General features: G+C 41.5%; 1 protein-coding gene across 1 annotated transcript; it reads left to right on the top strand.

Moving 5' to 3' along the window:
* The first annotated feature begins 12,146 nt into the window (after window positions 1-12,146).
* LOC139342864 (primary amine oxidase, liver isozyme-like) lies at window positions 12,147-24,344 on the top strand. Its single transcript, XM_070980127.1, has 5 exons — window positions 12,147-13,726; window positions 16,277-16,395; window positions 19,451-19,617; window positions 23,509-23,641; window positions 23,755-24,344. Exons 1-5 carry the CDS (start codon window positions 12,154-12,156, stop codon window positions 24,037-24,039), a joined length of 2,277 nt encoding a protein of 758 aa, XP_070836228.1. The 5' UTR covers window positions 12,147-12,153; the 3' UTR covers window positions 24,040-24,344.
* Window positions 24,345-25,292: the final 948 nt, after the last annotated feature.

Here is a 25,292-nt window from a genome sequence, read left to right as displayed (position 1 = left end):
TGGATAAATCCCTCATAAGGGATTTTCATCAGTGTCTTACAGACCAGTCTGGGACGTCTGGAGCCTGGGGGGGGGGGGGGGATTGTCTTTGTTCTCTGTGACCTAAGATCTAGCATTAGCTGTGCGCTTCCTAGTGTTATCTAACCTTGCCTGTTCATTTTCTTATTTCAAGGATTGGCTTTTTCCCTGTCTGTTTTTGTTAGCCTTTTTTGGATTCACATAAAGACAGTGATTTTTGTTTAACCCCACTCTGTCTCCAGAGTTCTTGTTTTTTGTTTCTCTGTATCTGAGTCCCAGTTTCTCCAGTGTTGTTACAGGGAGGTGAATACAGTCTGTGAGAGATGTCTGTGGAGACGTAACACTGACAGGTTTAAACTCTGGGGGGTGGGGCAAGGAATGGGGGTAGAACTAAATCTTTTAACAAACAGATTCAGTTCATGTGCCCCATTTCAGCTCTCTCTGCACCATCCTCAGCTCATCTTTGTCCCCTGATATAAATACCCTCTTCTTCTCATTCAATAGGGCTTTCAGTTCTGGGGACACTCAGCGTTTGTTGTTGTACATCTACGTCACAGAAGTTGATGTAGTCCATGATGCAGATTGTTAAACTGTCAATGTCCTCCCCATATGGACTGCACAACACTTCCCAGTCAGTGGTTTCAAAGCAGTCCCTCAGTACCATACTGAACCCCTCTGTCCATCTTCTCACATACCTGATGGTTGGTGGTTGTTTATTCACCAATGGTATGTATGCAGGAAGCAGATGAACCAGAGTGTGATCAGAAAGGCCCAGTGGGAAGAGGGGTGATCCTTAGTATTTAGACACAGCAAATCCAGTGTTGTCTGTGGTGTGGTATTTAACATACTGAGTGAGGGTGGATAGAGTGGAGGACAGGGAAGCATGATTAAAGTCATCAGAGATGAGGAGGAGGGCCTGGGGGTGTAATGTCTGTGAGACCACAGTGTGCAGCAGCTCGCATGCTGCTGCTGTTGCTGCTGCATCAGTCAGCTGACAACCCCAGCCACTTCCACCTCGTGCTGAGGGATCCTGAGATGTTCCCAGGCTTGCCAAGAGACATGCCCGAACCACCTCAACTGGCTCCTCTCAATGCAGAGGAGCAGTGGCTTTACTCCGAGCCCCTCCCAGATGTCCGGGCTCCTCACTCTATCTAGGCAGAGCCAAGACACCCTGCAGAGGTCATTACCCATAGTTCATGACCATAGGTGAGGATTGGAATGTAGATCGAATGGTAAATTGAGAGTTTTGCCTTCCGGCTTAACTCCCTCTTCACCACGACAGACTGTTAGAGTGCCTGTATCACTGCAACTGCCACCCCAATCCACCTATCGACCTCCCGTTCCTTCCTACCCACCCAAGATACTTAAAGGTCCCATATTATGAGGCTTTTTCAATGAGTTACATAGGTCTATGACCATAAAACATGTTTTTGAAGCTGTTTGCTGGAAATAGCTTTTATGGAAAGATTATAGCCTCCCTCTATTTCCCTATTTCAGTCCCTCTCAGAATGCGCTGTTTCTGGTGTCTGTCGCTTTAAATGCAAAAGAGCTGCTGCTCATGCCTACGCCCCACCCATAAACTGTTACCATGGTAACGGGAGAGCCTAGACTCACGTAGCACTACCTGTGTGTAAGTAGCGGACATGGCAGCAATGAACAGAATGCTTCCATAGTTCAAATGCACATGTTCGAACCTGAAACGGATCATGAAGTAGGCGAGGCACCGACAGAACCTCAGACTCAGAGAATTCAGCAGGACAATTGGACAATTGGAGTGGTTAGTCAAAAAATGTGACCAGCCACGAGAAAACAAGCAACAAGTCGGCCCGGCACAAGTTGTGTAATCAAAGAAAAAACTATTTTTTTTCTAATTAGTGATTTTCCCTTTTTTGCAGAATATGTAAGTTGAAATTATGAAGAAGCCACTCCATGTTTCAAATAACAGTATTGGGGGCCTTAAAACCATAAACTTTGTATTTGAATTTGGGTTCTTTTAGGGGAAATTCCAGCTGGTAGCTTGGTCCTAGTTGGGGGTGTGGCAATTCAACAGTAAATTAGCATACTGGCTTTCTTTGGCTATTCATGTGCTTCTGTTCTTTTTTCGGCCAATCAGCTGCACGATAAAAGCTAACCACATGGCTACTTATGCAGCCGCTCCTGCATATAAAGTAGGAAGCTGCATGTGTTTTCATCATTGAATGAAGATGGACATGGAAAAACTCATTGCAGAAGAGCTAAATTGTTGCAGCGCAAATCTTTTGCAGTACTTCTTCAACAAGACAGATGCTTCTGGTTGTGCCGATGCCGATCTCACTTCTGATTCTGAACCCGAACTAGAAGATGAAATTGAAGAAATCGACAAGAGCGACTGCATTACACTGGAGAACATCCCTAATCTACAGTTGACCTTAGCTGAAGACGAAGATGACGAAGAATCCCTCGGCCTCACAGAGGGGGAGCTGGAGCATAAGCTATCAGAAGCTATATCTACTGTAACATTTGAAGGTGATACAGACAGAGAAATGGAGAAGATCCGTGACTTTGACTGCAAATGCTACAGAAGAAGAAAGGAGAATTCTCTCCTTGGGACACAGTTGTGTTGCCACAAACTTTCTCCAGAGCTTATGTACAAAATGCGGATGGATTCTTTAGCTGCCGGAAGAGAGTGGCAGGACATGAGAATAATTGGACACTTTAAGGCGAACAGACGTACAGTAGTTACTTCTGAGATGACTACATCCACCAAGAAGCCCCCGATGGAAAAAAAAAAAAGCACCCCCAAACCTTTTATTTGATTGGTGCCAATGAAGTCTGCAGGAATACTTTTCAGTTTCTTATGGGGTGAGTTTTCATTAACGTCCAAGTCATTTACATTACGTTAGTGTTCATTCCAAGTCACATACAGGGATTACAAACTGTTTTTTCTTGCTAGATGCTATGGCTATACCTTACATTGTTTTTAGCTAGCTCAGTATTGTCCTTTTAAAATGCAAATGATATGCACATCGAAACTTATGTTAGATTAGATGATCATATTGTAAGATGTAATGAGAGGTTTAGATATGGTAATGTGAGCATCTGCTATTAATTTTAATAACACACCAGCCTAAAGATGTGCTTGAATAATGTCTGAATAAAACACCTGTTGGTGAATAACACACCTTTGGGTGCATGAATAAAGTACTGATGCACCCAACTGTGATGCTAATGTGCCTGTTAGCATGACCCATGATCTGAAACAAGGGTTTTCTTTGTTTTCCTTTTTCAGAATTGGCAAAGACGCTCTGACTGACATAATCAAACACTTTGATGAAAATGGGGCAAGACCATGGTTAAGGAAGAGGGGCTCACAGCCACGGCCAGCCATGTTCATCAGCCATGAACAAATCGACAGAGCTGTGGAATTTATAAAAAAAAAACTACGCAGAAGACAATGCCGTCATGCTGCCTGGCTGACATCCTGGGCATAGGGATTGGCATGTGAAGTTGCTGCCAACCCATGTGTCTAAGGCCTCATTGTGGCATCTCTACATGAAGTCTGCTAAGGAGCTTGGTATGTGTAAAAATTGATTTCCATATAAGAGTCGAATGTTTCTAATGACCACTAATGTGAAGCACTATTAGCAATTAAAGTACACTTAAACATGAGTAATATCTGTTTTTTCAGGGGGATGTGCAGTTTGTAAATCAGGCTTCAAAGCACTGTGGAACCAGCTTCTCCCACACATCAGAAGCTGCAGGCCACGTACAGATCTCTGCTGGCAGTGCTAACAGAATAACAAGCAGCTGTTGCGAAGAGCAAACCTCCCAGAGGATAGAAAGTCTGAAGCGGTCAAGAAGCAACAAAATCATCTTGCCCTTGTAAGATAAGATAAAGAGATAAGATAAATCTTTATTGTCTCCCTTGGGAGAAATTCATCCTGGACAAACAAGAGACTCAAGGCGCCACAGCCACACAGCCAACCCAGATCCATGCCCCACATGTACAATGAAATCACAATTGTTATACAACACACAGCCCTCTCTTGTGCAAAAAGAGAGGGCTATATACAAAAACAACAGACAATGGGATGCCCTATGGAACAGGTGGAGGAGGTGGGGGAAAGGAGGATGACAGCCAAGCTGTCCTCCATGACAGACAATGACTCCCACCCCTTTCAACACACACTCACTGCACTGAGGAGCTCCATCAGTGACAGGATGCTACATCCAAAGTGTGTGAAGGAGCGGTATCGCAGGTCTTTCCTTCCTGCAGCCATCAGACTTTACAATAGAAACTGCTCCAAGTAGGCAGTACAATAATCTGCATAACATTCTGTGCAATAACTGAACTGAACAATTTTTGGGAAAAAATCTGTGCAATAACCTGGGCAATAATCTGTGCAATATTTCAGTACATAAAAGCCTGTAATCTGTGCAATATTTCTCTGTAAACTGTGCAATATTTTAGGACATAAAAGTCTGTAAATACTATTCCCGGTACACCCTTATACCTATATACTTTGTGTTAACTGCATGCACTTTGTCTTTTAATATTCTATTCTGTTATTGATGCTGCTGTGAAATTCAGAATTTCCCCTTGCGGGACGAATAAAGAAATATTGAATTGAATTGAATTGAACAACAGCAACAGCAGACTGTTGGTTTCTAGAAATCTAATGTCATGCCAATTACAAATATTGGGGCTGGGTAGATTTTCATGACACTAGATTACGCAAACAGAATTCCGAATGAATCAGTGTAGCTGATTACAAGATATGAACTTTTTGCATTCATGGTACCCTCTAGTTGCTGACTGGTACCATATTTTACCTGAGTCACTTCCTGTTTTGACTGTAACAGGAAGTTGTTCTTTTATAACGTAGAAACTATGCGCAAAGTTTTGTGCAGCTCACTCTCAGAGCCCAGCAGGAGTTTGAAAAAGTAGGTTTATCATATTTCACAATTTCGAGGGGGAAAAAATAATAATATTAGTGGACATGGTCATGACCCATGTATATCAGAAGATTCAGATAAATTCAAGGAAGGCATGCATGTAAAGTTTTCGAATGTGTGATGTACAGTTACTGGCCAAAATGCACTTACCTTGATATAGTGCCAGCTGCTGGTGGATGTGTGAAATTTTTGGTGTTTGCTGTATGTGTACAATCCTATACCACTCCTGAAATGTGAACTTACTTGACTTTTACAGTGTATGCTGTAGTACCACTTTCATTAAGGGAAGAAAAATCTCATTGATTACAGTAGAGGCCCAAGCCCGAGGGTGCTGGGGGCCATGTATTCAAAGCAGCAGCACCCCTAATACTTGGACCCTGAATGAAAACCAAAAATTTAAAGTAACACAGTATCAATAGAAATAAACGCCAACACAGGACAAATCTAAAAATCAGGAAATAAGCAGCAATAACTAAAAAGAACGTGATGCACACCAATTATTTATTTATTTATTTATTTATTTATTTATTTATTTATTTATTATTTGTAACTCTCTGAAGGACAATCTACTCTTGATGTTGGTGGGGAGCATATTCCATGCAGAAGACTCTATAAAGAACGGATTGCGTTATGTATTTGTGGACATCACCCCCAGATGACCAGTGCTCACTTGACATGTATTATACCTCTAACAACAGGTTATGGCAGTTTTTCACAAAATATTCATGCTGTATTATCCCAAATTACATTTGCATGAATAATAGAAGACTAGATTTTTAGTCTACGCAGTTATCCAAAATATCCATTTATATAACTCAGACACTTTAGTATGGAGAGAACAATGAAATAATCTGGCTGCTCTGTTATATATAGAGGTAAATGCATAATGTAAGTACATTTCTGAAAAAATGCACCCCATAAATAGTATCACAAACTGGGTCTGATAAAAATCTTGAGGATTAAAACTTTAACAGGTTGTAACTAACATTTTACATAGCTTCTTAAATCCATGAAAAAGCAGAGGAGCTTTAGAGGAAGGACCACTTTCACAGAAGTGTGCAAAGCAGTTGGGGGTGGGAGCTTCAGCATCCTGTTCACTGACTGCGCCTCATTTTTAATGTAACAAGAAGAGACAGTGGGGACTTTCAGCATTTGTAAGAGAATTCAGCTCCTGCTACAGCTCCAGCTGAGATAAGTTGACACTAAGCAAACTAAGTATAAAGAAGAATCCACCAGAGAATCGGAAAGCAAATGATACACACTGCATTCCAGCATAGATGGAGATCTCTGATGTCCATCTGGAGCTGTGGCTGAGAGGGGGTGTGTGTCCAGAAAAAGTTTGAATGTATGGAGAGTACAAGGCCAGGATCAAGGTCTAAACAACGATTTATAAAGCCTAAGTGGGAACAATGTGTGTGTCTTTGTGTGGAGGAGAGCCTTCCTGAATGTGTGTTAATTTGAACAAGATGTGCAAGATCCATGGGTCCATACAAGTGTGTAACAACTGCGTGTTCTATGTGTGTATGTGTTTACAACTAGAGCAGAGCAGTTATCCACCCAGCAGTCAGTTAACATTCCCAAATGTGTGTGTGTGTGTGTGTGTGTGTGTGTGTGTGTGTGTGTGTGTGTGTGTGTGTACGTGCTGAACAGAGAGTTTACAGCCCTCTTAATAAAAAACATGAATCACATTCTAACAGAGTGGAATGAAATAACAAGGGAGTGCCGAAGCGCAGGTCGAGGCAAAGCACAAACACGTATGAGACAGGAAGGCACTAAAACAAAAAGTATGGTGTTAGATAGCTGTCAAAAAGATGTGTCCATATTTTAATGTTCATATTTGTAAAGTTGTATGTCATAAAAGTTGTTTTACACAAAATTCTGCTGTCACATAGGTGAGTCTGTGAAATTGGGTTCGGGTTATGATTGTTTTTATATGAGTATGAGTCTAAAAGTTGTGAGTGCAAAGTCTTATGAATGCAACTAATTTTTCTACGACTACAAAGTCTTCACTGTGAATTCGAATTCAAGTTTATGGGTACAAGTCGAAAAGTGCTGAAATTACGTCACTGAGGTCACAGTCAAGTCGCAGGGGAAAGTAATCGATCCGCGATTCCTCCAACTGCACATGCGCATGCCCCAGATGCAAACATGCAAGGCAACGCCGCAAGCCCCGGAGAGACTTCACAGGTAACGTCAATAATAATGTGCATAGCTATTATTGATTTCATAAAATAGAACCATTTTATACAATGTACATTTCTTGGACTCACATACTTATTGCTTTAGCTTGCAAGTAAAGAACATTAAAATATGGATGTCATGTTCTTTGTGTGTTTTCTCTCCCTTGTGGTCATTTGGGAGCAATTCATTATTCTCCTCTTTAGGTTCTGCTAATGTTTCATTGGTTGTTTTAGTCATGTGACACAGCCAGGTCAAAGGCTGTGTCCCAATTCAGGGGCTGCATCCTTCGGAGGACACAGCCTACACAGCCCACGGAGGCCACGGCCTCGGAGGCTCCTCCGTCGGCCGCATCAATTATCGGTAAATGGGACAGTCTAGCCTTCAGAGCATTTCCTGATTGCGTCACAACGTCATAAGTTCTTCCCTCCTAACCCGGGAAAAACACACGTACAGAGACAAAAATTTAACAGACAACGGAAACATAACAGACAGATGACAGACGACAATGGAGCCAGAGGTTTTGTGACACCGGCAGCTGGTTTATCTCTGGCTGGGAGAGCGCCGTGGGGAGGTAACATTAACCAGCTATTTTAACCCATATTAATGTTCATACATAGCTACCATAGTCTGTGGTAATTAATATACCCGTTAATAAATGATACCGTTTAGTGACAAACGCTTGCCATATAAACTATGGACTGACATATATGTCATTTAACCATGAGTCTTGATACTTCTGTATGCTGTAATTTTAATGCTATGTTTTCAAGATCTGAAAGTGCTTGAATTGAATAGTTAAATGTGTATGAACCCTGTAAATAACCCTGACTTAATTCAATAGCCTATTAAAATGTTGTGTTATTAAACATCAGAACCATATTGAGGAGCCAAAGTGTAACAGATGGAGAAATGAAGCATTATTGGTCTAAGCTTTAACATTCACTAGAGTTGTCGTATCAACTAAAATTCAGTTGCTTGGTCTTTTTAATCCTCCTGTTCTTACCCTCCTTTCTCCATCCAGGCAAGGACGATGTACTGCTGCATAAACATCAGTGTTCCTGTTCTGCCATTATTTTTCAGCGATCATTACGCCAGACGAGATTTTAGGCTGAGCAGAGAGTCCCTGGCGGTGCTGCTGGAGCTTCTCCACCAGGAAAGGCGACACGGATGGGGTGCCACAATAGAGACCTTGGTCTGTCTCTTCTGGCTGGCGAGTGGGACATCCTCCAGTTGTGGTGGCAAGGGTGTTTGGGATGCCTCGCTCGCTCCACTGTTCACCGCATCGTCCATTGAGTTACTGAGGAGGTGGTGGCCATTCGCCACAGGGTCATCTACCTCCCCAAGACCACAGAAGACCTGGCAGCAGTAACTCAGGGGTTTGCAGAGCTGGCAAGACACAGAGTTTTTCGAAAAGCTGCTGGAGCAATCGACGGCTGCCATGTGAGGATCAAGCCTCCAAGCGGTCCTGATGGTCACTGTTATCGGAACAGGAAACTGTTTGCTTCAATAATCTTGCAGCACCACCAGGGACTCCTGCCTCAACTGTATATATGTTCTCTGTAAATCTGCAAATCTCTGTAAATAGTCATTTCTGCTGATCTTTTGTAAATAGTTGTACATTTTAAGAATGCCCACTTGTAAATAGAAATATTTATATTGTATCTTTGTAAATATCTGTAAATATCACAGAAAAAAATAAAAAAGAAATGGAATAGATAATGTAACAAGGTTATAAGAATTCAATTTAGAACACAATATTTTTAATTAACAATTTAAATCTAACAACACAGAACATAATCAAACAGAAAAAAAACATAAAAAAAATCAGCACCTGTCAATCATTTTTTGTCAATCCCATTTTTTGCAGAATTGTTCTAAACATGAGTGAAGCATGACAAAAGGTAAACACACAAGATCACATTATCACAGATATGTACAGATTCATAAAAAGTGACATCAGGACAGAAATAAAATTCCCACCCCCATCCAAAAACAACATTCATTTGATGTGATCCAAAGATTATATTTATACTTTGGTCTTTGTACAGGATTTGGGTTCCTTTATGTAACTTTCACATACAAATACAGTATGTATAGAGAACAAATGGGCTATTCATTTATGCTTCAACAGTTACCTCCATCCGAGTGTGGCCGTGTTTTTGGCGCCTGTAAACAGGTGGTCATTTTGACCACGGAGTTTAATAAATTCCTCCGTCTGCTCCTTTCTCACAAAATGACATCCATCCATTTTCTACAAAATGACATGTAAAGCATATTTTCTGTTATGTCAACAGGACCTTTCAAATTGGGACGAATTGGGACAGCCTTCGCACAGCGCTATGACATAATCGGCCTTCAAATGCATCCTCCGAAGGATGCAGCCCCTGAATTGGGACACAGCCATAGTTCAGGGATTCTAATCAGGAAGTTGTTACATGTGGTCAGCTTACAGCTGCAGCTTCTTTATCTTTTCGTTCCTCTGTTTGTGCCTTGGAAAGCATCGCTTGTAAGTTGTGCTTGCATTTACAGTTGATAATAGTATACAAGTGTCATGTAATTCATCCAGTTATATTACATTTAAAAGTTTGATTTACTTGCATGTGAACACAGTGTTGCAGTGTTGGGCTAGCTATGAGTGTTTCCTATTGTAATTGATGGATTTCCTGCTGCAAGTATGCCAGTGCTGTTTCTAGTGATATTTTGAGCTGGTGAACTTTATGTACATCGTTTGCAAGTTGTTTACAAGTTATGTACAACTATTTACAGGCCACTTGAATGTGGTGTTTTGTGCTGTAGCTTTGTAGCTGTTTAGATAATTTACATATGTCTATGTCTGTGGACTTATAATTGTTTAATTAATAATAACTGTTTATATAGCATCCAGTAATTGGTGCTCCTTCTGTATCATTTCAGTTTTACAAAATCCTTTCATGAGAATGACGACAACAGTAAAGAGCATTCAGCTTTACTCCAGCCTCTGACTTTCTCTTGAAGCCTGTTAGCTATCTGTGTATTTGTGTACAGACACACACACTGTGGACAGAATAACGGACACATCTTTTTGACAGCTATCTTACACCATAAAAAAGCACATAGTAAGTGGCAGACCATAAAAAGGAAATCCAACATTTACTTCTGAAGAAGGCTAACAAAAGCACACGAGAAAGGAAGATGCCAGAACACTACTTCTCACACTGGAAACGACCTTGGAAGCCACAAAGGAATCAGTACAATCTGGCAACAGGTATCACTGAGAACCTTAAACTGCGTCTTAATCAGGCTTATGTGTGCCAGGTGGAAAGCTCATTTATTACACCTATCTTGCTATAAGGACGTTAAATATGGGTCCATTTTTCACTGTTTGACTTTATCAGTCCCAGAAGAGTCAGTAAGTAATTTAAAAGGGATTTGGAAGTCTCCATCAGGAATGCTTATTGGAAAAGGCTGGGAGATTTTAGCTCTGTGTAAGTAGATACGATTAACAGAAAATGTAGCTGAACAGTTATTATATAGTGAAATTTGAAAGTGAAATTTTGTCATTTCTTAATTGTTTACAAAATCAAACAATTCATTTGACAGCATCTCTGCTTGGGTAGTTTGGACCCCTGGCTATGATCACAGAAAGTGTATTTAGTGTAGAAAATGATATATGTGGAGCTTCTGACATGTATGACTTTGGACAGTCGGGTTGATAAACTCAATATTAACATAACACCAAAATCCCCCCACACATCAATGGCCTCCTCCTGTTTATACTACAACACTTAGTTTGGGAATAAGTGCTTTTACATATTTTTGGGGAATTTTTATTGGGAATAATATTCAATAACTTCATGTTAATAATGTGTAGTGCCACCAAAATCCCCTCACACATCAATGGCCTCCTGGTTACTACAACACTTCGAAATATTATTCCCTTGAAAAATTCCCCAAAATTATGTAGAAGCACCTTTTCCCAAACTAAGTGTTGTAGTACAACCAAGAAGAGGCCATTGATGTGTAGGCCAATTTTTGTGGCACTACACATCATAGAAGTGAAATTATTTAATATTATTCCCTTGAAAAATTCCCCCAAATTATGCAAAAGCACAATTCTTCAAACTAAGTATTGTAGTATAAACAGGAGGAGGCCATTGATATGTGAGGGGATTTTGGTGGCACTACACATTATTAACATGAAGTTATTGAATATTTTTCCCTTGACAAATTCCCCAAAATTATGTTAAAGCACATTTTCCCAAACTAAGTGTTGTAGTATAACCAGGAGGAGGCCATTGATGTGAAGGGTGATTTTGGGGTCACTACAATTCACAGAAGCAAAGTTATTGAATATTATTCCCTTTAAAAATTCCCAAAAAGTATGAAATAGCACATTTCTCCAAACTATATGTTGTCGTATAACCAGCAGGAGGTCATTGATGTGTGAGGGGATTTTGGTGGCACTACATGTTATTAACATGAAGTTATTGAATATTATTCCCAATAAAAATTCCCCAAAATTATGTAAAAGCACCTTTTCCCAAACTAAGTGTTGTAGTATCAACAGGAGGTGGCCATTGATTTATGTGGGGATTTTGGTGCCACTACACTTGACAGAAGTAAAGTTATTGAATAATCTTTTATTGTTTCTTATCGGTATAGACATTTGTAGACGGTCCCTGCGCTCCGGTCTCGCTTCTGGCCGCTCGTAGAGACCAATGTAATTCATACTGCACGGAGGACGGCTTATTTTGATTAAAAAATAAGTAGGTCGTAGCTCGTTGTCTGTGTTACCACGGTTGGAAAGAGATATCGTTTGCTGTCTAACAAATTTTCGCGTGGGAGTTATTGATCCCGGAAGTTCGAATCTGTGAATATATTTCTAACTTTACCTACTTTTAAAAAAAAAAAAAAAATCCATGTGGAGAGGGTTGGGAAACAGCAGAATTTAGGGCACGCCCGTCCTTAACAAAACGGTCAGACAGCCTTGGTCAGACTAGAACTTATTCCTCTCCGCCTTTTCTCCAAAAGCCGTGCGCAATGGCAGAGAGGAGAATGAACCCTCTAGTGAAATGGGCGCTGATCCTCCTTGTCATCGTCTCCATCATCCTCAACATCGTCCTGATCGGTATCTACTCCAGCAGGACGCCCAAATGTACCACTCAGCGTGTCCACCCGCTGCGGGGCAAACATGAGGAGCGCAGCCTCGTGTTCGCTGACCTCACCCGGGAGGAGTACCTGCGCGTCCAGCAGTACATGATTAAGCAGAAGGGCTTGGACATATCCACCAACCAGATCACCAAGCCATCGGAAAATTTCTTGTTTTTAATAGACCTATCTCTGCCCAAGAAAGCGGACGTGCTGGCTTACTTGGACGCGAAAGGTGCCAAGCCGGTCAGAGAGGCGACAGTGGTGGTCTTCTACGGCGCGCAAGGCTACATTAAGGAATACATAGTGGGGCCGCTTCCCAACCCAACATACCACAGAGATGTCACAAAGGAGAGGTATAATATGGATCTGCCTATCAATGCGCGCACTGTCACCATCGGGGAATACGTCTTGCTTCACCATTTTTTTGAGGTTGAAATCTTCTCCAAACTGAAGAAGCTCATGAAAGAGAGCTTCGACATGGGTGAGGACAAGAAGCTGCATGGTTTCGAGCAGATGCCCCGCGGATTCCGATCCGGGGACAGGAAGACCTGGGTGTCTTTCTTGAGGAATATGGATGGCATTTATATCCACCCCGTGGGCTTTGAGGTGCTGGTTAACCATGAGAGCGTAAACGCGGCCGACTGGAGAGTGGAGCGGCTGTTTTATAACGGCCAATACTTCGACACCGCAGAAGAACTTAAACAGAAATATGACGCGGGATCTGTCAAGAAGATAGTTTACAAAGAGTCGCCTGACTACGGTTCACTGAAACCCAGACAGAAGCCTCTGCAGATCGGCCCGCAGCTGTTTAACGCCGAGGGAAAGCGCTTTAGCGTCAGCAACAACCACGTCCTGTACCTGGACTGGAGCTTCGCCTTCGGACTCAGCTCTCTCACGGGCATGAGGGTTTTTGATGTGCGTTTCAAGGGCGAGAGGATAGTCTACGAGCTGAGCGTGCAGGAGGCCATAGCGGTGTACGGTTCAGTCACTCCAGGGATGATGCTGACCAAGTTTGTGGAATCAGGCGTCGGGGTGGGGCGCTTCGCGAACGAACTGGCCCGTGGCGTGGATTGTCCCTACGAAGCCACCTACGTGGATACATACCGCTACATTGATGCCCCAGCCCCGGCCAGATTTAGGAACTCGATATGTCTCTTTGAGCACAACATGGGTCAGCCCCTGCGGAGGCACTTCGATGACTTTTACCACCATAATTACGGCGGGATGGTGAACAGCGCCCTGGTGCTCAGGACCATCACAGCTATAGGAAACTATGACTACGTGTGGGATTTCATCTTCTACCAGAGCGGATCAGTGGAGGCCAAGGTGCACGCCACCGGCTACATCAGCTCTTCTTACATGGTGGACGGTAGCCTGAAATACGGACACCAGGTGGCGGATAAGGTGCTGGGGAACATCCACACTCACTTCATCAACTTTAAAGTGGACCTGGATGTGTTGGGTGAGTGGCAGCGCACAGAACACTAAAGAGCAGAGCAATACTGGGAAAAAACGTTGTCAAGAGTTAAAAGCCCTATTAGCACAAAGAGAAGAATCTGATTTCATATTCATTGTCGTAAATTTGGTTTTATATTAGACATTCGCTTGTTTTTCTGTTTCTAACTTTAATAGCGTCATGAAAATCGCACCAATTTCGTCCAGGTCGGTATTATTTTGTAGAGATAACTAAGCCAGACATTTCACAGGTCTCATCAACTCACCAACCTCAGTGGTTGTGGCGAAAACTCAAACGAACGACGATGAATATCCTTCCGAGTACCAATCTACTTGGTCTCATCTGTTTGGAAGGTCGGTATTTATCTTTCACAACCATTTTTCTCCCAGAAAATCATGTAAAAATATCTTACAAACAGTTAGTACTACTTGAGAATTTTTCATTGATATTTCTCCGTTTTATTTTGAAATAGCTCTCTGGAATTTCAACCTATCAACACCAATCTACTTCTCATCTGTTTGGATCTGTTGATCTGTGACTTAAGTACACCATATGCAACTCTGTCCATGGATACTGGACAAAAAATAAAAGTGAGTGTCTGCCTTAACACTGTACTGTGATTTCATTTCCATTTCAGAGAGCTGTTTCAAAATAAAACCGAGAAATATTCATAAAATATGCTCAATGAATACTAATAGTTTCTGGGATATATTTAATTGTTTTTCAGGAGAATATGGTCGTGAAAGATCAGTACCGACCTTCCAAACAGATGAGAAGTAGATTGGTGTTGGTAGGTGGGAAAATAGAGAGCTATTTCAAAATAAAACCCTGAAAAATTCATAAATAATGTTCAATGAATAATAACGTTTTCTGGGACATCTTTTTAATGTTTTTCTGGGAGAAGATGGTTGTGAAAGATCAGTACCAACCTTCCAAACAGATGAGAAGTAGATTGGTGTTGGTAGGTTGAAATTTCAGAGAGCTATTTCAAAATAAAACCGAGAAATATTCCTAAAATATGCTCAATGCATACTAATAGTTTCTGGGATATATTTAATTGTTTTCCTGGGAGAATATGGTTGTGCAAGATCAGTACCGACCTTCCAAACAGATGAGAAGTAGATTGGTGTTGGTAGGTTGAAATTCCAGAGAGCTATTTCAAAATAAAACGGAGAAATATCAATGAATAATTCTCAATTAGTACTAACTGTTTGTAAGATATTTTTACATGATTTTCTGGGAGAAAAATGGTTGTGAAAGATAAATACCGACCTTCCAAACAGATGAGACCAAGTAGATTGGTACTCGGAAGGATATTCAGCGTCGTTCGTTTGGATTTTCGCCACAACCACTGAGGTTGGTGAGTTGATGAGACCTGTGAAATGTCTGGCTTAGTTATCTCTACAAAATAATACCGACCTGGACGAAATTGGTGCGATTTTCATGACGCTATTAAAGTTAGAAACAGAAAAACAAGTGAATGTCTAATATAAAACCAAATTTACCACAATTTCATATTAAACGTTTAGTTATGAAAAAACCATTGATGCATCCATGTCCAAGGGACTTCATGACTACAACCATACCCAGGATGAATTCAAGGTCCCCACATCACCCACAGAAATTTTGAGCTGACACTATGGTAAGAATTTGTGGGGTGCCAGTAGCAGCTCAACAGCAAAGTTTTACCTTGGGCCCTGCAGCAGGTTTAACCAATGGCGATGGTAGTGTTGCAGCAGTGCACACATATTGTGGACTATAAAGCATATGTCATAATTAGTGAAACAAGGCAACTTTGATTTAACTAAGGGACATTCGTCATAGAATAAATTTTGACATTGGCTTCTGACCAGTGATGAGAAATTCGTCAAAAGGATTTTTTGTCCCTGCTTGTCCAAAATAAGCACCCAAAGTACAGCGGATTGCCAGAGAGCTGATTCTATCCATTTGATTTCCCATGCAGGTCCGAAGCTCTTTGGACGCTATAGAGTCAAAACTATATGTTTCTTTGCTTGTTATCGGCTGCTGTGACCTCATGGACCACAAATAGATGTGAAAAAGTAATGCCTTTGATGTCCAGGCTTTACAAAGGAACAGGGATGAACCATTATTAATCACAGAACTTGGTTGTGTGTCTGTTGTGGATTGAGCTAAATTCAATGTGGGAATAAATATGCAAAAATATGAATGGATAAGCAGTATCTAATTTTCAGGCTATACAATCTGAACATTAAAGCTGTAAAACCAAAACAATGAGCTGAATGACTGTAAAACACTTTGTAAAGCTGAGGGGAACTTCAGATTTGGTGATAATTCACTATGAGTTCATCAGAACAAGAACCCTTTTTCACATTACACATGGCCATTACTGTAGGTCCACTGTTTACTAAAAATATTGATTAGTACAATTTTAAATGTATTCATAAAAAAAATAAAGAACCACCTGACATGGAGCTATAGGAGCATGCAGGTCCAATGCAGCTGCCTTATTGCTTGGAAACTACAGAACAGAAAACAATAATTATTGCCAACATTTTTGCATAATTTCCTCTGCAGGGGTGAGGAATGTTTTCCAGACCAAAGACATGGAGTATGTCAATGTGTCACTGCCATGGATGCCTGATCACTACGCTATGGTCCCTCAGCTAGTGGAGAAGCAACTCAAAACAGAACAGGTCTGGCTTCGTCTTCTTTCACTTCTTTGAAATGTTCGTTTACATTTAGGTTTCATTTAACCACATTTAAAGGACAGTAAGGACTCCTTAAGGATAATAAGGAGTCACAGTCATGAGAAGTTCTTTCAGGCATTTTTGAGTGTGGAGAAAGCATGAACAGTTCTGCAAAGGCACAGTGTTATTTATTTTTGTAAAGACTGCATGTCTGTGAACAGTGTTATTGGATAGTAACTGATTTGTTCCAGTTTTCCAATTTTCTGAGTATGTGTTTAATTATCCAGATATTGTAAAAGTAGCAAGCTGTTATTATAAATTATCATTTGTGGTTACTTTGTCCACATGAGCAGACTCATATTCCCAACGCATGGGAACACACGTTGAATTTTAGTAGATTTGGATGCACCTGTTGCTTGTATTTGCATATTCATGAATCCACCGTACATGAGCTGCCCAGCAGCAGCTCTGACAGACAGGCATAGACTAACTAATGTACAAAGTGGAACATTTAGCAGCTAACGGGAGATAAGATGGACTTACATTGGACTTACATTCAAACATGATTCCAAATGAATGCTAATGTTGCTCCATGTCTGCTGGATGTGTAAATACAACCAAAAACTTTATACAATGATAATATACAAGTATTGTGTTCACAGGTTGTTCCTCTGCCCTCAAATATCCAAAATGCTGCTGTATGCAGCAAATTATATTAGTTCTCCTGCTTATTTCTCTTTCCTATGTAACATACAAACAGGAGCATATCTTGCCTCACATCTTAGCTTGTGGAGGTGAGTGACCAAACACATTTCTACCAGGGAAAACTTTACTGCTGACGCCAGTTTGCAGGATGAATAGTTCATTAGGCAGTCAAATGCAGCACATTAAAAACCATGAAAACACAGCTGGCTGCATGTTTTCTCCGCCAGTTTTGATGCTGGTGTCACGCTGTCTGCCTGTGGCCTGTAAGCTACAGCACAAACATGTTTACTTCGCCCCTGCACTTCCTGTTGGGGTTCCCTATTGGCTCTGCTGTCAATTAAGCACAGACATCAACATACTCCCTCAGAGGCTGAAAGAAAAAGGAACTTTTCTCATATTTACTCAAAGAACTTTACACCTTGCTTAAAAATGATAATAAAAAACATTTTGCCATTGTTTTTTTATTGCAAAAGATATCTGTTGTAATTTCAGTTGGACTGAAATTAAGCAGTAATTTAAGATGCACAACTGGTTATGTTCTATTATTGTGGTAATATTGCAGGATATCAGGTACCACAGCATGTGGTACCAGTAGAGTGAGATCAGCATAGCCTACAATGTCACATGACGCTATCACGACTTTTTCAGCAGCTGCCACGGCTCTAAGGCATATAGGGAGCCCTGCAGCAACTGAGGCAAGTTTTGATGAGAAATAGGCTACAGGTTTCTGTCGTCCCCCATGGTCTTGTGTCAGTATCATAGCCATGTACCCACCCCGTTCGTCAACAGGTAGCATAAGGTGAAGGTCTCTCTCTTTCCACTCTCGGGTGAGGTATTGGTTTCTCAGGCAGTGATTACGCTGTGACTGTAGTTGTTTCTGGAGCACTGGCTGCTCCTCCTCGGTCTGCATCTGGTGCTGGCTGTTTTCTGGGCGGAGCTGAGTCCACATCAGGATCTAGTTTGAGGCACTGAGATGCAGAGGTTAGTGTAGCTTTCCCTGCCTTTTGTTTTCTGTCAGTGAGCCAACATGCATAAGCTTCCCAGTTTGCTTTAAACAGTTTCTTTTTTCTTTTGCTTTGCCTGACTGATTGCTGTTAGTTGGATTTTCAAGTGTCCTAATTGTTTTAAGCTCTAACTGCCAGTACATGGGAACCCACACTCCTGAACCCAGATTTTAATTTGGTCAGTACTTTGTTCACCATATTTTGTCATCATAAACCGAATATTGGGAGAACACTTTAGAGGTGCATTTTCAGGTGCTTTATCTTTACTGCTGTTCGAACTCATTGTTGAAAAGAAAAAGGACAAGAAGAAGAGAAGAAAAATGTTTTAGATTGTTAGTTTCTTCTTCTCTTTAGGAGGAATTGTAAGGACCTTGGATTTTTTTTTTCTTACCACCTCAACTAATCAAGTGTTGATATTTACTGTTAGTTTTTTTCTATAGTTTTTTTTCTTTTTCATTATTTTTACCAAACTCCCCACTTTTTTTGCTAGTGAGTGTAATGTAAAAATATTCTATCCCCCTGCGTTGTTAGAACTGCAAACCTAAAACTAAACAATTGTTGATGGTAACATTCAAAGCTTTATCAATGTGCACAAGGGCTGCCCTCTATGAGTCCCAAACCTGCCCTGTTAATACATCAATTACAACACACCCCAGGTGGTTTCCCCAGGTACTGTTTCTGAATTCACTCACCAGAAAGACAAGGTTGTGTGCCAGAAAAGTTCTTTGGATCACACCAGTGAGTGGGCGTCGGTCCCCACTTGTTAGGTTCCCCGCTTCTCTACCAACTTTGATAGGGAGGTTCGAGGTTTTGGAGTCCCAGACTCCAGCTGATCACACTTAAAACCTGCAGCACTGACTTCACTCACCTCACGGGTGATCTTGCTGACAACACCAAGTTTGTTATGGCAGTTTTGTTTAAAAAGCACGAAGTCATTCGTTGTCTTTCTGAGAGTTTATTCTGACATCTGCAGACAGACTCCCTCCTTGCTGTCTTAAGTGTGAAATGGCAAAAAAAGAGCTTGGAGCAGGAGAAGTTGTTAGATTACATACAATACATTATCTTGTAGACTGGATGACTTTGTTCTATCATCAGAGCAATGTCAGCACAATAGGCACGTTATAATGCGTGTACAGTCATTTAATCAGTAAATAGCATTCATGGTGTCGTGGTCAGCAGATTATGACACATGCACACACCTAATCATATGACATGGTTATTCATTTGGCTTTTAGACAGTGAATGCTTGTGATTGAGTAAAAGGAGATGAATAATAAGAATTCCCATTACAACAGTCAACAGAGTATCTCTTGAATCTTGTGGCACTAATTACTACTGTGACACCTCTGCAGGAGGCTGCTCTGCGTTATGACACCAAGAGTCCTCGCTACCTCCACATTGCTAGCCAAAAAACCAACCGCTGGGGTCACCAGCGCTCCTACAGGCTGCAGGTGTTCTCCTATGCTGGAGATCACCTCCCAGAGAGCCAGGTAGAAGAGAGGGCCATGTCCTGGGCAAGGTGAGACCTGACAGTTAAAAAGTCATACCCAGAAGTTGATGATTGCGAACACTCAAGATGTTTGTTTTTTTTTCTACAAATACTGACAGGAGTACCTCAGAATATGACCTCCAACAGGTTAAGTTTTATCTGAAGGCAAACATTTCTGGACGTAATTCCTGTGAAAATCACAGTCAGTACCTGTTATGCAGCATGGCTGGAAAGTAACAATGAGAAGATGAGACTCCCTGTGGACCGGGAATCCTGGACCCAGACTGTTTTTTCTGCAGTTAATGTGCTGTGCAGGCAAGAAGACACGTGCGCTCCAAGAATGCATTTCCCAAGTTTCCTAAAGATCCTTAAAAAAACTAACACATTTTATCCTCAGGACAAAACGTGCCACCTTCTCAAAAACTGCTGTAAAAATATTATATATTCATATTTTTTTCCACTTTAAACGATTCTTTAAATGCCAGTATGTTTACATATTTCCTCTGTTTTTTTACCGAAGGAAAAAAAAAAACTAAAATAATTTCCATAAAATACATTTCAAGGAGTATTTGATTATTATTATGATTAGGCCCTGAGATGGGTCAATGATTGGCAGCAACATTGATTTTGATGCATCATTACTTTTTCTGCAGTGGCAGATTAAAGTTGATAATCTTAGCCTATAATGATATATGATGATTTTCAGTAGGCCTTCTTCTACCTCATGTAAAAGGGTTTTTTTTTGCCACTAAATGCTTATTACCCTGTCTGTGTACAAGATCAGTTTGAACCAGAAAGAAATTTATTTGAGAAAGATGAACATTGAATGATGAACACTGAAAGATGAATGTTGAAAGAGAAACGTGGAACATTTAGGTATGTTGTTGGGGATGGGGAGAGGGCAAAAGAGAGAGGGGGTGAGAGAGAGAGGTCAAGAGAGCGACAGAGAGAAAGAGAGAGTGAGAGAAAAAGACAGAAAGAGAAAGAGAGAGCGTATGTGTCTGGTGGTGGAGGTGGAGCAGAGGCTGCAAATGGACAGACTGTGGTCCTTGCATGTGAACTTCCCACATTTGCAGCAGGTGCTGCCAACTCGTCTGTTTTTGTCTGTGCAAAAGTCGGACTGCCTCCTGCCCTCACATTTACTCAAGGGACAGGGGCCTGCAGCAGCACCCTGCAGATTTGAGACTTCAGCAGCTGATAAGCGGGGAAGGCGCCCTCTCTTCTTGATGTGTGGGTTCACCCAGTGGCATTGCTAGGGTCTCTTGCAGCTCCAAGCAAGAAATCCCTGGGGCCCCCACCCCACCTGTGCACGTTGCAAAAATGTGTTTTTTGCACACATAAATGCACAATTTCTGGGACATTTGAAATGAATGAACACATTAGTGGTCCTCAAAGTGAGATCCAGGGACCAACAGAGGACCCTGAGAGCACAGGCCTATCAATAATCTTTGTTGTAAATAAGTGGCATCTTTGTTATAAATGACTGGCAGGGGCCCCCCTAGTGGCTGGGGCCCCCCTAGTGGCCGGGAGCTCCAAGTAACTGCCTGGCTTGCCTGTCCACAAGCCCTGCCCCTGGGGTCACCAGCATTTCTCCCACCTCTTCAATGAAGAGCCTCCTCCTGTATGGTTTCTGCTGCTGCTGCTGCCAGGATGGCTCGATTGACGTCCACAGGAAATAGGAATTGTAATGTGAAATGTGGTGAAACTTCTTGTGGGACATCGGAGCCCGGAAAATGCTCCGTCCTGATTTCTCACTCCAGAGGCTGAGGGTTGATTCATTTTTTGAACTGTAAACACCAGCCAAAATGAGCAGCCCCTCATAAGCCTGCAGTTCTTCTGTCTCCACATCTCACCAGTCTGCGATTGAGCGTCTCCCATGCAGATTTGTCATGGCTACAATATGCTGCAGGATTTCATCCATCAACAGCAGTGCAAAGCTGGACGTCGGGTCACTGATTCGGGTGACGGAATAGTGTGTAGGTCCCAGGATCAAACCTGTGGTGGCTGGGACGTAGCAGAGCGTTTCAGTGTTTGTGGGAGACCAAAACATTTTTCAATTTTTTGAAGTCCATCCCGCTACTGCTTCATCCATCTCCCCTCCGCTCTCATCTTCAGATGAGTCGGAGTTGGACTCCAGCTGGTCTGTTTCTACCTCTGAGGCCTCCTCTTCAGATGAGTCAGACGTGGACTCGAGCTGTACTGTTTCTACCTCTGAGGCCTCCTCCGTGTCAGCCTCAGAATCCTTGGAGGTGGATGAGGAGCCATCCTCGCACTCAGAGTAAATGATAACTTCCAGAGCCTCCTGTGTGCTGTGATGTCTTGCCATCTCCAAAATGACTACTCCCGCACTACTGTTCATACTTTTAACCATGACTGCAGTGCTCCTGCATAAACAACCTGAGTGAGAACCAAAGCAAGGTAGTCATTGTTTTTATTGTTGAATTCGTTTAGAACGCAAAGTGTGGCCTTCTAAGAGAAAAGACTTTTGAAGTTTTGCACACACACGTGCGCACTCACTTTTTTTACACACACACACACACACACACACACACACACACACACACACACACACACACACACACACACACACACACACACACACATCAAAGCGACACAGACTTATCATTTCAGTGGCAAAGCACCCTCGCAGAAAACAGTAAAAAGTGTGAAATTTTGCTGCATGCTTTGAAGGGGTTAAAAGTAGCAACACCTGGTGGACAAATATAAAAATTTAAAATTTAAAGATAGTAGTCCAAAATGAAATCTTAACATATAGGAATGCATTAATTTATATAATAAGATAAATGTGGGATCAAAAAAGGCATTTTCAATGGTTTTCAATGGGACATTTTTTGTCCCTAGTATAAAATGTGTCGGTTTTTGTGTAGCTTAGCCATTTTAGACTAATTTAAGAAACTGAGATGAAAATTCTAAAATATTTTAAAAATGAATATCCTTTGGCATATTCATGGCTATGTTTATTCAACACAGCCAAAATGGCTTGAAAGTAAAAAACCAAACATGCACAAAATGTCCCCAGTATCTTTGAAGGGTTAATTTTCTGACTAATCTGTCTCTGTATGCTGTCACTGTGCCACATATGATGCAAATAATGACATCATGTTTCACCAATATGCAGACGACACACTGCTATATGTCACCTTATGACCGGGTGACACCACTAATATATCTTGCATGTGACGTGATACTTATTATTTGAAAAGTGATGAGGGTGGCACAGTCACAGTCATATTGCTTTAACAAAGAAGTTGGAAAGTTGATGTTATATTCAATAAAGCACATCCTTCATTAATTCAGTACAGTCAGTGGTTTGTTGCTATGGCCTTACTTTGTCTGGAAAGGAAAGTAGCTTATGGTGGGTAACATAAAGCTAATGTTAGCAAACTTTAGACAGGTATGGCTGTGTAACTGGCATCACTGAGTCAATTTTCTGATGTTATGACTCTATTCTACTTGTGCTACTAATCAGAGCTGCAACAATAAGTTAATTGATCATTTAGTTTATCGGCAGGGGTGGCTGTGGTTCAGGAGGCAGAGTGGTCTTCCACTGATCAGAAGGTCAGTACAGTCTGCAGAGTACATGTCAAAGTGTCCTTGGGCAAGACAGTGAATCTCAAATTGCTCCTGATGCTGTGTCATCAGTGTGTGAATGAATTCCTGATGAGCAGATTGCACCTTGCATGGTAGCCTCTGCCATCGGTGTATGCCTGTGTATGTGAATGCGTGAGTGCTGACTTGAGTTGCTAAGTGCTTTGAGTGATTGGTAAGACTAGGAAAGCACTTTATAAAGGCAGTCCATGCAACAGAAGTCTGTAGAGTACATCAGACTTTCATGCAGGAGACCAGCATTAATGTCTCATCCAATCCAATGCCATCTCTCTCTCTTCTGTCTGGCTGCAGGTATAAGGTTGCTATCACCAAGCATAAGGACTTAGAGCAGACCAGCAGCAGTCTGTATAGTCAAAACAACATTTGGACTCCAGCTGTTGACTTCAGCAAGTACATTGAAGACAACGAAAGCATCGAAGATGAGGTGTGTTGAGATCTTCATGTAAAAATGATAAGATAATGCAAACACATATGAATCTGAAAGTGGATAACTTAGCTGAAAGAATTTCCCTGATGTGTATGAATATGTGCCTGCAGGACTTGGTTGCCTGGGTGACCACCGGGTTCCTCCACATCCCTCACTCTGAAGACATCCCCAACACATTAACAGTGGGCAATGGGGGTGGGGTACTCCTGCGGCCCCACAATTACTTTGATGAGGACCCGTCCATCCACTCTGCTGATGCAATGTACATTAACATGGGCAGTGAGCACAGCTGTGACAACAACAGGATGGCCTGCCTTGCTCAAGAGTCCTGCAGCCCCGCACTCGAAACCTTCACTTTCCAAGGCTTGAATGGAGCCTTGAGGTTTGAGGATTGATGGAGCACTACTTAGTTTAAAAGCCCTGGTGAACAGAGAGGTAAGCTTGGGGTCATTTACTGGTCTATCAAGAAACTGTCAATTTTAGAATGTGTATGGAGGCAGCGTGGGACAACATTTTTTGTGCCATAATTATGTGTTATAAAGCTGCACCAGGCAAAAAATTGAGTAAAGGGCTGTTGCATTGTTTTGGAACATATGCTCATTCACTTTCTATGAGAGAGTGAGAGATGAAAAGATTGTCCTGGAGTCAGGATGTGGCTCCTAGTTTATCATAGGAACTGGAAGTAGTGGGGAAGCAGCTAATCTGTATCCTAATCATGTTGGTATGGACACTGGAGGGACGTCTTCTCAGTGATTTCTGCCTTTGAGGGAGGCATGTGCAGCTTTAGAGGTCCATTCTTTTGGCTGGCATGGTTTAGCTCATCAACCACAAATCATGCATAACTGCTGACCATTTTGCAAAGCATGTAAGCTTTTATAGTGATTTCCTATTTTCCAGGTCGCCCTTGGTTTCTGATTATTTCACTACTAAGTTGAAAAATCAACTCAGAGTACAGACTTGAAACATGCTTGACATGAATAATTCATGTCCTATTATGTGGCCTTATGTTCTGTCAGTTACTTTGTGTTAAATGATGCTCTGATATGTGAGACTGTGCTGGCAAATAGTAATATTTAAATGCAAGGCCAAATATTTCCTAGCTGTTTGTGTTTGCCTCCTGTCTATCTTCTGGGTTTGGTTTCCTGACAGCACATTTTTATATTTGGTGTCTGAAATTTCAGACGGTCTTGTCAGGAAGGAGATTATTCATAACAGTCCTGCATCTTCATTCCAATAGAACAGTAACTTTGTTTTAACAAAAATAAACAGTTTACTGACATGAATTGGTTATCTCTGCATGTTTTAAATCTCTGCATGGTTACTTTTATACTGTACTAAAGAGAATGGAAACCATGGCTGGATTAACCTGTAAGGGGGTCCTCGGCAAAACCAAGCTATGGGCCTCCGTAGACTCCCCGCTCAGCTCTATAATTCTATTAAATGCAAATTTACTTGAGAATATGTACCATGTAAATATAATATCACTGCAAGACTAGGTAACAATGCGGTTTCCAACTCATGGGACTTATTTCTTTGTTGCTTTTCTTTATATAGTGTATTAGTGGTATATATTACCAAACAAGTTGATAAAAATCATCACAGCATGACAAATAAACCCGGGTGCCTTTGGGCTCCTAGGCTAGTTTTT

This window comes from Chaetodon trifascialis, chromosome 15 (genome assembly GCF_039877785.1).
Source record: "Chaetodon trifascialis isolate fChaTrf1 chromosome 15, fChaTrf1.hap1, whole genome shotgun sequence".
Lineage (NCBI taxonomy): Eukaryota > Metazoa > Chordata > Actinopteri > Chaetodontiformes > Chaetodontidae > Chaetodon > Chaetodon trifascialis.
Note: the sequence above shows the minus strand (reverse complement) of the source record. Positions and strands in the feature narration are given on the sequence as shown.